Genomic DNA, 14,397 nt, shown 5'->3' on the forward strand with positions numbered 1-14,397 from the left:
TGCCTACCATTGGCATGCACCTCTGTTACTCTGTCAGTTACTTCAGTTCTTATAATTGTATATAATTATTTAAGTGAAATATTACTGTTTGATCAACACTTATATTTGGGGTTGTGGAGTTGAATGCAGCTTCTTCCACAATTCCCACCTGCAATGCTAGAGTATTCTCTGAGGGTTTATGATGTGATAAACGCAGCCAAGTCCCTGTTATGCAGAAAAGGAATATAATCATGCATGGTCTAGGGAAATGCACTGCCAAATCATAGCAATACTGAAACTTAATTCTTGATGGTGTATTTCCCTTCCAGCTTCAATCTGTACACTAACAAGAAGTTTGGCAATGGTTCAAAAGCCAATATATGCTGCAATTAAGAAAACTACAGTAAGATCACATTACCCAATTAAAAGAACATAACTTGTTAGCACTTATGTGACCAGGTTTCTAAGGGAGTAGCGTAATCTTAGCTGTTACAATGGGGATAGTCTCAAGTGCAGATCATTTGTTTTCCCAATATGTTCAGTAAAATTCAAATGACATGTCAGTAAAATAATTGCTACTATCTAAAGAATACAAAATAATGCAATAAAGTTGAACACATGTAAGGTACAACAAGGTATAAATAAAGAATAATTTACTTCATTATTTATAAATCCTAATACAGTGGGCGCTCGGGTTGCGAACATGATCCGTGTGGGAGGCACATTCGCAACCCGCAGCGCCATGTCTGCGCATACGCGGGTCACAATTCGGTGATTCTGTGCATGCGCCGAAACCTGGAAGTAACCCGTTCCAGTATTTCCAGGTTCGGCATGGTGCGCAACCCGAAAACGCGCAACCTGAAGCATCTGTAACCCGAGGTATGACTGTATTATGAGAGATTCTATGTTTTCATTAAAGCTATTATTTATATTTCCATTCTTTTAAACCTTTTTTATAAATAAATACATAACTATATGCCCAGTAAGATAAAATAGTGTTTGATTTTGCTTTTTATCTCCAGCCCTGAATTAACAATACATCATTAAATCAGAGAATAGTTAGTTGCACACTGAGTGCTTATCAGAAAGAATTTTTTCTTTAAATTTATAACATTCACTTTAATCAACAATCCTGTTGATCGTAATTTTATTAATCAAAACCATTACTGTAGGCTTATTTTAGTCAGAAATTTATTTGCTAAGCACTCAACAGTCTGCCTCTTCAGTATTTTGCACTCAATTCCCACAAAATTTGATCCATCCATCATAGATTTATAGGATAATCACATATTTTTAAAAACATTTAACACACATTAAATAATATTTCAGAATGCAGTATTGTTTTGTCTTTTCAAATTTGTTCACATTTGGAACACTTAAACTTGTAGTCCTCCATACGTTGGTAGATTGCAACTCTCATAAACCTCAGCCAGCAAAGCCAACGGTCAGGGCTGATTTAAGCTGGAATCCAATGGCACCTGTAGGGCTCCTAGTTTCCTATCCTTAACTTAAACAGTGTTATCAAGCCTGGATATAATTCTCCAATAATATTTACCTATCTATTATCCATTCTGGTCGGACTACTTTTTCCCCTTTGAGTTCTTTTATTTTGGCATTTGGAAGATTTGTTGCAATAATGTGTGTTGTTTTGGATCTAGAATAGTATACATGATACTGTCCTCCATGCAACATCATTAGCCGCCTCAGTTCATCAGCTGATGGATCTGTAACAGATTTATGAAAATACATGGGTAAGTACTTAATGTTAAATAAATTGAATAATTTCAGAATTTATATTCTGCCCTTCATTGCAAAAACAGTCTCAGAGAGGATCACAATGTTCTTTAGTGTCTTAACACGGTAACGTAAAATTAAGATCTAAAACCAGTACAGCCAACCTTTCATCAAACAGCAACAGCAATCCTAATCACACATCTACTCAGAAGTAAGTTCCACTTCTTACTCCCAGGAAAGTTAGAATAGGATTGCAGCCTAAGGTTTCCAGCCCTAGTGGAGGACAAAGCAGCCTACATACAGAATACCGGGGGTGTGGGGGGGGGAAGTGGCTGTATAATACTAATTTTAGAAAAATTATACACTTCAATTACTCATTTAAATCTTGCATTAGAAATGCTTCTTGTGAAATCCCCATAAAGTATTACCTTGTGTATTTTGAAGCATTTTTAGTTTGCTAGGGGAGCTTCACCAGGCCAAAAGCAGTCTAGACAGCTCCCCTCAAAAACAAGACTACAGAAAGTTATGGCCAGAAGGAGAATGATACATAAATTGCTTTGTGACTTCCACACAGTATAGCTCCTTCATCAACTTTGCCTCATCCCAATTTTTCTTAAAAGGCATTTGAATGAATATTTTGAAAGAATGAAAGCTATCACCTGTAAAGCCATTGACATAGATGGCAACTCCATTAAAGATACCAGATGAAGTTCCATCTTTTTGGTGTTGCATAGCTGCCTCTGAACGGAACTGATCCTCCAGTTTCTGGACTTTGGCAGGCATATATCCTCCCTGGAATATAAATAAAACAGACTTTAGATAGAGATACATTCAACTATTTTGTGTCTAACTATGGAAATGGGTCAAAAGGTTTGCTAGCCTTTAAAACTATTTAATATCAGTTTGGTTTTGACTTGAATATACAGTTGTGGAAAACTTTTTAATGGAATAACCACATAAACATTGTTTATTTATTTTATTATTAGAATATTTTAATACCACTTTTCAACATTGGATCTCAAGGGAGTGTTAAATAAAATATACATTTAATACATGTATGTAATAGATATATTACAATATATGTATTACAATATACTATAATAATATACTATGTATTATAATATATTGTATTACATAATAATACAAATATAATGTAGCTAATAATCCTTAGCAGGGTTAAAATCACAGCCAACTCACTACTAAGCACCTACAAAAACCTGAATGTTCTGAATAAGCACAAGAAAAAAAATATCATAGGCAATTTTTCTAGCCAATGTCCCACATGAACTGGATAGTATTATCTAAACATCCATTACTCTTTGCATTAGTCAGAGATGAAAACGGTATGGCTATTATTATAGAAATAAAATAGTTATGTTAAAGCTACCTATAAACACTAGTAAAGAGCAAGCTAACACTCTAAAATGTTATGTTTATAATTTTAGATTTGAACATACCCATCCTCCCCAGCCATCTCTGTCACTGGCTCTTTTTCTCCATCCACCTTCCTTCATAGTGAAGCTATTTAAGGAGAAAAAAACATACAAATATTGTCAGTATTACTATTATATAATTTCAAATTGAGGTGTAGGAGCTACAAATATTTACATTGGGAAGACTTTAAACAGCACACCTGATGTATCCATTCTCTTACCACAAAATATAAATTCACGTATGCAAACACTTTAGAAATCTTTAACCTAATATTGCACAACTTAAGTATATCTTGAACCCTAGGTGTCATTTGCCTATATTCTGGCCCAATCTTTCAAATAACCTCTCACCTAGCTGTACAAACCAAAATAGCAGTTGACATTGTGACATTTAGGACAAACTAGATGCAATGTCAGAGGGATTTTTTTCCCCTCTTGAGATTAGGAGATGGTGCCTGGACGCTGGCAGACAACTTCCTGTGGCTTGGCTTGCTGAATCAGGGCCTATTACTGAGCTAAAATGATGTAGCCTCATTGCAGTGCTAAGAACCACAGTGCGGATATCAGAGATAAGCCCTCTGTCTGCTGTTTCGGAGTAAAAGGCAGGTTTTCCTCCAGCCTAGCACTGAAGTAGGTTAAAATGCTGCCATTTACTTTGCACAGAATGCTGAGTGTCAAAGAAAAAAAGCAGTGGTTCCACAGAGCTGCAAATGTTGAATGAAAGTCTGGCTGCATGCGTATGTGTTATCTGTATGTCTGCTTCTGCATCTGTGACAGATACTTATGTATAGTGTTCGACTGCATGTATGTGTGGTGTGTGACACAAGAGAGGGAGAGTGCTGCACGACTGCATGTCTAGTGAGTGTATGCGCTTGTTGCATTGTGTGTGTATATTGGCCACACCACCACTGGCATGTTGCCCTCTGAAGGATGACTGTCAATGTGGTTCTTGGGCCAAAAGAAGCTAGCCATGCCAGCTTTAGCTCCATATCTTTAGAACACAAGAGCACAAAGGTGGGAACTCAGTGATGGAGAACTTTGGAGAGAAGAGCATTAGCACACACCCCAACAGTCAGAAAGCACAACAAAAGGTAGGAATCCATACATTTTGGACAGCCAACTCAAAATGCATGGTTGCCAGGACATTGTTGCTCCCTCCCTCCTGACCTCACACACTGCACTTTGGAAATTTAAAAACAACCCATTGCTCCTCCCCACAACACTAAGCTTGGAAAGAGAGGGGTGGGTTGACACATTGTTCTTCAAACTGCACTGTGTGGAAACAAGCCTCAGACACCCTCTCCAACTTGAAGCCAGACAGGGAGGCTTGTGTTTGCATTGGCTCTGCACTTCTGAAGTGCTCCAACCACTTCAGAAAGACTGAACCAAAATGGATCTCAGGTTTCTTTCCAACATGGGTTTAGGAAGGGGGATTGTGCCTAGAGTTGCACTGAGCACGTCTAAAGCTCGGCTCAGGTGCAGAGACAATATCTGCTCCCCTCCTCAAGCTCCAAGGTTGAAGCATGCCCAGGGACCACTGCATTGCCAGAGGGCAGTAGAATACTCACTAAGGCAAGTTAAACATTTTTTTTTGGGGGGGGGGGTAAGTACGTCTGGTAAGTACCCTCTCAGGATTCCAGATACACTACTCAGCAGTAGTCTAGTGGGTGAAAGTTACCTCATCTTAACACTTCACTGTAAATCAAACATCATGCCTTCTGATAACAAGTTGGAAAATGGTCAATTATTATTTCCTCCAGGGGATCCAAACAAGGAAGTAATTGCATCAGTCCTGCCACAACCTGCCTGATATTACACCCCCAACCCTGAAAGGTAATTTGAGTAGCATAGACAAATTAAGAACACAATGGCATTCTTTGTTACTTTACTACCACAATACATGATGCACTGGAGACCCCTGTTCCATCCCAGGACCATCATTTTGCTATTCTGCATTCTAGATAACAAGTATAGTGTTTTGTTATTCTTAGGCTGAATTCTTTAGTGGTGGATGCCATCAATAATTTGAAGCACAATTCAAAGTATGTACAATTCTTATTTATTCAACTCCTTTGAATAAACCTGCCTGAGGAGCAGGTGAGACCAAAGGGATTTGAAACTAGATCTCCTTCATCCTAGCCTGACTACCTTTATCCCTTCCTAGCTCTCTTGGGGAAAAAGAGATTCTAAAGTCTTCAAACAAAATACAAAGCACAGAATACTCATCTTCAACGTTGAGATTTGGAAGTGTCTACAGTTCTTCAGCCAAACAGGCATGCTTTCATGGCTCTATTCTTACAGACAGTTCATTTTTTAGAAAGCAATTGCAGAAGCAGATGGGCTCTGAACACATTGGAAAACACCTCTGAATCTGCTGCCTTATTTTTGATATTTTACTACCCAAGTACAAGCAGCACAAATATGAACTTATTTTACTTTCTACATTGATTGGTCATATTCCTATCCCATTTTCTCAAGTAGGAAGCCACACATTTATCTTCAAAATTTATTTAGGCACTGCTACCCCATATTCAGAGTGTGTACACACAAACTATAAGGTATAGTCACCGTCTTCTGCAGATGCATTTTTGGGTTAGTGTTTTCATCTTCATATTATTGGTATAGCATTCTTTTGGTGTTTTGAAAGTGTCATTCAATAGAATGGTTATAAGCTATCCTACATTTTGCAATGCATTCTGCAACCATTTGCTTTGTGTGGAAATGGAGAGCACCTTCTCTAGGACCTCCTATTAGGGAGAATCTTATGTCAATTAGTTCCACTTGTGTAGCCACTCCCACACAATTCTGTGAAGATTAACCTAACAGATACACAAGACATATGGTGTTTGGGACTACCACAAAGATAATCAACGGGTTAAAAAAATCCCCAGGTGTATCAGTATAATGTTATTTCAATCTTTGAAGTCACATAGGTTAAACTAATGCTCTTTAAAAGGAGGAGTAGAAACAGTATCCATTGTGTGTTTGCACTCTTTAAAAGAACAGGTGGAAACTGCCACCATTAACTCTTCTGCACTGTTTCTTAAACAGAAATTTAAATTGTAGTGTGGGGCTATTTATAAAAAGCATTTTCAAATTCTGTGCTTTAATTTTATACCATATGTTGGATTATACCCAGGCTAACTTAGCTGTACTTATCAATGAAATCAATGTAAGTCTTTACCAGTGTAGGTCCTCTTTATTTCTATGGGAACTAAATGCAGTGTTAGAAACTGAGATATGAAAGCTAAGAGCTAAATGGCACCTTAGGCCTAGGTTATGGGCACAACAACGGAATGTCTAAGCGTGCTTTTTTATAACAAGAATACAAAGCTGAAAATGAATGAACTGCAGCGAAAATATTACGTTCATTTTTCACAGGGTCTAGTCTTTCCCCTGCCAACTCCCCTAATATTCTTAAGAAAGTAGCTTCTCCAGTCTCCCTGTCGCAAAATGCACCTAGAACAATGGGAGTTTCAAACACTGACTAAATATATTTAAGAGAAAGCAGTCCAACCCAGGTCTTTCTTCCACAAGCCTGCTATGCCTTGGTGTTGGCCACAAAGGCAGGGGCTTCCTTTCCTCTACAGCCAGAATGGATGGAGTGAACTATTACTTCTCCTCCAGCTCACTCATTCACCTGTACAGAATTCCTTGTCACCCATGGCAACCCACAAGTTGTTAAACACAAAACTGCACTAGAAATGCATGGTGTGAAAAGCCTGAGACAAGTAACCATGCAAAGCACAGATGATCTGGCCATGAAAACAAGGCATAGCAATCACACATAGGGTATCCACATAAGGGGCTGGGATGACACCCAAGATACAGCACAGATTCTGTGCTTGAAAAGTTGCTGAGTCAGAGTTTGCTTTTGGATATGGAAGCAAAATGTGAAAATATGATTTCCAGAGACATGAGCATTTGTTAACAGAAGTATCCATTATAAACAATTTTCCTTCCCTAAAAATTAAAGGACTAATTATGTCAACTTGCAGAGATTCCAAGTGAAACTTTTACAAGCATTCTATACTACAGTATATGGATGTGTAAATTTTAGTGAATAATTATGTATACTGACAGCTTATTAATTAACAAGGAGAACTCAGATCTGTGTTGAGTTCTTCTAGACAGAAAGCTAACAAAGAGTTCAGTTAACATCTTTAAAATACTGTGACTGATTTCACACCATGGTTTAAACATGGTTTGGTATGTACAACCTGTAAGGAATACAACTGAACCTCAGTCTCACACATTCCACTATCCCTCTCTTAGCTGCAACAACTATGTTAAGTCTTGCTTTCCCTAAAGCTCAGCTTGTTGTGTCTCAGGATCAGAGACCATGGTTTACAATGAACTCTGATTAAAACAAAATAAAAAAATTCCTTCCAGTAGCACCTTAAAGACCAACTGAGTTAGTTCTAGGTATGAGCTTTCGTGTGCATGCACACTTCTTCAGATACACACATGAACTCTGATTAGTTTAACAAATTAGCTTCATAATTCATGGTGTGAAGTTGGCTTGCTTTAAAACCAACGAAGCATTATGTAGACATAATGCTTAATTATGACTTAGCACCAACTATGACTGTTTACTTTAAGTTCATCTTATGCATGGTGAAGATCCATTGGTAGCTGGTGACTACAAAAATGTGGAATTGCTTCAAGTCAGTTCAACCCTTCAATCCACTTCCATCAGTGAAGCCCTGAAGGTCAAAGGCAAAGCTGTCCAAAACACAATTTGTCTGCTATAGCAGTTGCATTGAGAATGCTTTATTCACTTAAAAAAACTTTTATGGTGCTGTTCTTGATTGTGCAATTTTTTTGATGTGCTTATGATTTTACTTTGTTCTAGTAAGTCAAGATGGCTTGTATTGAAGTGGGGTATACTCCCACCCACAGTAAATTATTAAGAATACATGCTTAAATGTTCTCTGCTACTAAGCAATACTGTACATACACAATTGTACCCCCTGCCTCCAATGATCAGCCCAATCCAGACTATCAAAGTTCCCTAGTTAGAAAGAAAGTTCAGTGCAGTTCTTAAGTTTCTTATTCTAGCCAAAGGGCATGACAGACTTGTACTAATAGTACAATACAGTTGTACCTTGGTTGCTGAACGCCTTGGAACTTGTACGTTTCGGCTCCTGAACGATTGAAAACCGGGAGTGTGTGTTCCGGTTTTTGAACGATTTTGGAAGCCGAACATCTGGCACAGATTCCAATTGGCTGTAGGACACTCCTGCAGCCAATCGGAAGCTGTGCTTTTGTTTTCAAATGGTTTCGGGAGTCGAACGGACTCCCGGAATGCATTCTGTTTGAGAACCAAGATATGACTGTAATAATAATACAAAATATCCATCCATAATAAAAGCTGACATACTTAATGTAAGAGAAAGAAGATACAAGAGACACCAACAAGCTTTCTGGAAAGAAAGTAATAATAAACATGCAGAGCGTAAGAATCTAAGAGCCCTGTAAGATCAGATCAAGACCGACCTAGTCCAGCATCCTGTTTTCACAGTGGTCAAATGAGATGCCTACGGAAAACCTGCAAACAAGACTCGAATACGACAGTAAAGGTAAAGGTACCCCTGCCCGTCAGGGCCAGTCATGTCCGACTCTAGGGTTGCGCGCTCATCTCGCTCAAGAGGCCGGGAGTCGGCGCTGTCCGAAGACACTTCCGGGTCATGTGGCTAGCGTGACTAAGCTGCATCTGGCAAGCCAGCACCAGCGCCGAACACGGAAACGCCGTTTACCTTCCCGCTAGAAAGTGGTCCCTATTTATCTACTTGCACTTAGGGGTGCTTTCGAACTGCTAGGTAGGCAGGAGCTGGGACCGAACGACGGGAGCTCACCCCGCCGCGGGGATTCGAACTGCCGACCTTTCGATCGGCAGGTCCTAGGCTCTGTGGTTTAACCCACAGCGCCACCCACGTCCCCCAATTCTGCTTCCTGGGAACTAGTATTCCGATTTTTGAGCTGGCACACAGCAATCATGACTAGCAGATATTTCAATAAACATAAAACAGATATTTGCAAGTCAAGTCACAGAATATAGAGCACACACCACTTGTACTATTAGTTATATGATCAAGGATCTAAGCATGAAGAAGCCAATTTACTACACAGCCTGTGAGAGTGGACTCACAGGGGCAGGGATAGGTTTTGGGACTGGCATGGGTCCGATTGTGACCCTGCAGAAATCTGTTTTAAAAAATATTATTTGTATTTAGTTACTAAACTAGTTTAGCATTTTTGTCTGTTTAACAGCAATAGAACAAGCAGAAACAGAGACTACAGTCCATTCAGACAGCTGGGACAATTCTTCCTATTAAATTTCCAGGTTACATTGGGTTAGTGGGTGGCCAAGCTAAGATCAAGGCTCAGATCTCAGGCCCACTTTATTCAGTAGGACATTCCCCAAGTTAGTGTCTGACTCAACACATAATCCAAAGCATACATACTACCTCAAATATGGAAAAGGCAGACTGGTTTTGCCCTGTGAATGAGAAGCTTCAGAACAGCCATTAAGAAAAAAATAGTTTAATTTTTTTTTGTTTTATAAGTAAAAAGATCTTTTTATTATGTGGTCTTTCTAATGTTACCCCCACTAGTAATGATCTGCAATGCTCAATCAATCAGCAGGCAAAACTAGCCTTACAGAGACAGAATAAAAGGCCAATGTCAGGAAAAAAAAGTTGATGTCACACAAGAGACAAGATAGCAAATGAAAGGTCTTCAGAGACTAGGTGTGTTTAATTATCTTTAGTTTAACGAAGCTGTTATAAGGATCTTATCTAACTACAGCCTCTGGTGTTCACTAGTGATTAAGCATATAAAGATATGTACCAAGACTTCTATTTGACCTTTTGTTCTGAACCTCTAGGGCAGTATTATTAGGGCAAGCAATTCCATCCCCCCCCCCCCGAAGAATTATGGGTCTGAAACGTGCTGGGTAGCTGTCGAATACACATAACGATGAATGACAGGTGCTTGAACAATATATACCCTCAAAGAATGATCCCATCTGAGCAACTGTCTTCGTCCCCGTCCCCCACAAGCAACTGGAAACATGTTTCTTATCGCAACCCAGCAGTGAAATCCTGTTGCATCTAACTCGCGCCAGCCTTCATGCGGTACCGCTCTTTCCTTTCTACCCGCTTTCCCCTTTTTCTTTTAAACCCCGAGCCTGAGTAGCCGGCGTCTTAGTTTTGCAATGGGCACGGGCGCCTGAAGACGCAGAGGAAGGAGCACGGAATAAACAGCATCTCCTTCCGTGTCAGTAGATAAACCCCGGGCATCCCCACTTCCTCACGCCGAGTGCGAGCTGTGCAGCCACCAGCAAGGCAGCTGCAGGGATGGGGAAAAGCTGCCAGGCACCGCCATGGTTCCCAGGACGTGCTCGGCTTGCCAACGACGCTGATCCGGAACTAAGGGCAGCGGCGGCGGCTGCGGCGTCGTCAACCGGGTTGGCGCCTTCGAGGAGGCCGAGGCTTCGCTGGCTTAAAACAGCCGACCGCCCTCTCCCCTCAGGAGAAGCGAGCAACCCAAGCCCCGCTTGCCAGCCAGGAGGGAGGCCCGCTTGCCCGCCCGCCCAAGCTTTGGTCCCTCGCCCGCCTCCTCCGTGAGACTTGCAGGGTCAGGCAACCCTCGTGTCTGCCTGCGCCGTGTGTACGCGCCCCATGGGGGCCTCCCCCGCTGCCGCTTCAGACACAACAAGCGCCGGGATAGGCAGGCAGTTGTGGGCGAAGGCGGCGGGCCAACCTCTTCCACAGCCTCTCTCACCTTTGCCCGCCCGCCGGGCGTCGCCGCCTGCCCTGCCGGGCCGTGTGGAAACCTCACATCGCGTCCCCGGCTCACGCCGCCCGCCGCCGCCGCCGCAGCGAGAGCAGCAGCAGCAGCAGCAGCTCCTCACACACTTCGCCTCGCCTGCGCCTTCACCTCGCCGTCGCTCCTCCTCCGACCTTCCCTCTCGGAACGCCGCGTCACGCACGGCGCGCTCAAGAGTCTCGCGCCGCCAACCGCCGCCGCAGCCGTTGGGCCTTTCCCCTCTCTCTCTCTCTCTCTCTTTCGCCCCCCCTCCCTCCTTGTCTGATCAACAGCGCGCGTTCGCCGCAGCCAACCAATCAGACAGTCCTGCCCTGAGGCGGCGCCCCCTGGTGGCCTTAAGCAGTCGCGTGGCCAACGGGGAGAGAGAGAGAAATAAATAAAAGGAAAAGGGAGGGGAGGGGAGGGGGAGAAGGCTTTCCACGTGACGTCTGGGGAAGAGAGAGAGAGAGTGAGAGCGCGCGCGCGCCATCCCCCCCCCCTTTTCCTTGGCTTCTGACTCGCTCTTTTTACCTCACGCCTGGCGCTGCGGGCTGCCTGAGTGTCCTCAGAGGGAAGGGGAAGCAGACGAGGTACTCTAGCGCCCCCTACAGGGGAGGCGGCGAGAGGAGAGAAGCGCGCTTCCTTGTTCATCCACAACAAACAAGGAGGCGGCGGCGGCGGGAGGGAGCTGACAGGATAGCCCTGACGCCGCGCGGAGGAAAGCTATATATAGACAAGATAGATATAGATCCACGCGCGCAGTCAGACCTGGAGCTGCTACTGCTGCTGCGAACAGAAGCTCGGCATGTGGCGTCGCCGCCGATCCAGGCGTTGTGTCGGCACTTCTTAAAGGCGCGCGCAAAGGTCCCTGGCGCGGCGTGTTTTAAATTAGGCAGGTTTTTTTCGTGCTTAAGCACGTAGTCGGCGGCAAGTCTTGCAACTCGTCTATAAGCGCTCCTAGAACGCGCAGCAAGTGCAGCGAAGCCTCTTTGCACACAAAGACACGCACGCACGGGGCTGACTTTCATGCGCATGGCGTTTTCCAAGCGTGCATGCAGATGCCCACAGACACTGGGTTTTCATTTTTTGAAAAACTTATGTATCGCCATATATCCGACATTAAGCTTCTGAAGGACCGCATTTCCCCGAAAGGATCAGAAAATAAAAGAGACCTGCTGCCCCTCAGCCGCGCCCCCCTGACCTGCACCACAGGGGCTTCTGGAGATCTCTTACTTCTAAGCAAACTATTGCCCTTGTTTTATCTTAACTTTTTTAATAAATAAAAAAACAACCCAAAGCTTGTCATAATCTGTGGTAAAAACACTTAGTGGTGTCCACCTGAAAAACGATCCATAAGCCCCTTTCAGAAATAAATAAATGCACACTGTGCAACTGGTTGATTGCTCATTCAGCAAAGTAAATGTAGTTGGTCTGCATTCACACTAGTATGTTTTCTTTTGTTTGTTAAGTAATTTGTACTGTATTTAGATCCCACCTTGGCTGTCCTCCATCATGGAACCTAAAGTAGAGTTGTTGTTGTTGTTGTTTATTGCATTTATATACTCCCCTATTCCCAGAGTTAAGGAGCAGTTACTAAGCAGTAGGTTGGAGAGAGAAAGCCAAGAAAAGCAGGATGCTCTTATTTGTTTTGAATCCAATGTTGTGTCTATGGGAGAGGCCAGAACCTATTGGACTGTATTGCTGGACATTCCTCTGTTGGATTCTGGCTGTATATATGTGTAAATAAACCATGTATCATAAAGACACCACAGTCTCCACTGTGTCTCATTGTCCTGAAGGAAACTCACATCCTGGATAAAGCATCTGCAACCGCTGAAATCTTGCACCACTTGTGGAAATGGGGGGGGGGGGGGATATAACAATATTCTTTTAAAAACTTTATTTTCTATGTGCATTTATTTTTCTGATATTCAGTGTAGCCCTTTAAGAGTTTTTCTTCTGCCCTTGACTCATGGGTAACTTAATTGCTTTTATTTGAGTGCCTCCATAGAATCAAATTCCAGCTTTGCCAATTTCATTTTAATGTCTTTGGTTTATTATTGGACCGCACAAAGCCCACAAAAAAACGACATAACTCATTGCTCCAGGGCGATTGCAACAGATGGGTGAAAACGTGTGTGAAGCAATGCACAGCGGTTTCTACATATTTGTGTGTGTACAAAGAAAACGACATCTGCTCCGGATCTTGTGTGTCAGCACACACAAAACACTGCTTTCTACAAATGCTAGCACACACACGAGACAGAACAACAAAATCTTAGTAAAATAAGCTTACGTACATTTAGCGACTGTCTATGTAAATATCTGGATTCCTCTCCCCCCCCCCACCTTGTAACAATAGCCTCAAGAGAGCTTGCACCGAGGAGACTGCTCTGCATGTAAGTGAAAGATCGATTACCTTGTAACCAAATGGTTTTGCATAGGCAGCCGAACGTTATAGACAAGATCACATTAACTCTGGCTGTGTGCATAATGTTGAAATCAGTCTGATCGCATCTCTCATACAAGACAGTGCTGCATTGCAGGCACAGTCCGCAGAGTTTGCATGCAACGCCAGACGTCTCCCGCACTGCCGCACTGTACCTGCTTTTATCAGTATCATTCATTACAGGACATTCCTAGCTTCTGTCTGCTACAGAGGCTTAGCCGAGACGGGGATACATTTGGGGATTAAAGTGCAAGGATAATCTATGTTTAACACGCTGTTGCTGTCAGGGGTGGAAAATAAAGGATGAAGAGGCCTCCTCTGAAATGCAGCTGCCTTTGACTGACATCTAGTGGGCAAAAAGAGGAGCTGCAGGGAGCAAGTACATAGAAAAGCAGGAAGCAAAAACAAAACAAAACCAACACTCTGATTTTTAAAGTATGAAATGGTTTCAAAACCATGAAAACCCAGAGGTTGAAAGGGAGGGTGTGTCAGAAGGGAAATGAATGGGGGGGGGGGAGAGATGTAACTTTGTATTAAATTAACATTTTCGTATGTAACTTTGTATATTTGTAATATTTTATCTGTTGCTGCTTCAGTTTTTTGTAGAGGGCTTATATTGATTTTTTAATATATTAAACTTTATAGAAATTAAATAATCAAATAAAGTTATCCCCAATCCCTTTCATTGTGTAATATGATAACAGGCGCACATGTGCCGCAGTACAGTGATTTACTAGAGAAAGTGTAAAGATTATTTACAGATGCCACTGAGTTTTGAATAAGTAAAAAAAAGCTAGGGCAAATTTAGATTCCCCACCCCCACCCCCACCCCTAAGTTTGTTCTTACTGATGTTATTGTTTTATCCTCTTTGTAAAACCAGCTCGAGGTTTTCTACGATCAAGATATATATACTTTATGGAATAAATACCTCTTTAAATGTAGCTTGTAGTATTGACACTACAGCCAGGATGCTTGCCAGGGTCCATTCA

At 42.2% G+C, this 14,397-nt stretch overlaps 1 protein-coding gene across 2 annotated transcripts in view; it reads right to left on the minus strand.

Annotated features, from left to right (window-relative positions):
- REV1 (REV1 DNA directed polymerase) overlaps positions 1–11,179 on the minus strand; it is a 41,890-nt gene extending 30,711 nt beyond the window's left edge. For both annotated transcript variants that reach the window (XM_081857857.1, XM_081857856.1), the window contains exons 1-4: positions 10,935–11,179; positions 3,171–3,234; positions 2,373–2,505; positions 1,535–1,703 (exon numbers count right to left, since the gene is read on the minus strand). In XM_081857857.1, the coding sequence (XP_081713983.1) occupies positions 1,535–1,703; positions 2,373–2,505; positions 3,171–3,227 (359 nt within the window). In that variant the 5' untranslated portion in view covers positions 3,228–3,234; positions 10,935–11,179. The remainder of the gene's footprint in view (positions 1–1,534; positions 1,704–2,372; positions 2,506–3,170; positions 3,235–10,934) is intronic.
- Between the last annotated feature and the right edge of the window lie 3,218 nt (positions 11,180–14,397).

This window comes from Podarcis erhardii, assembly GCF_964252035.2.
Source record: "Podarcis erhardii genome assembly, chromosome: 4".
Lineage (NCBI taxonomy): Eukaryota > Metazoa > Chordata > Lepidosauria > Squamata > Lacertidae > Podarcis > Podarcis erhardii.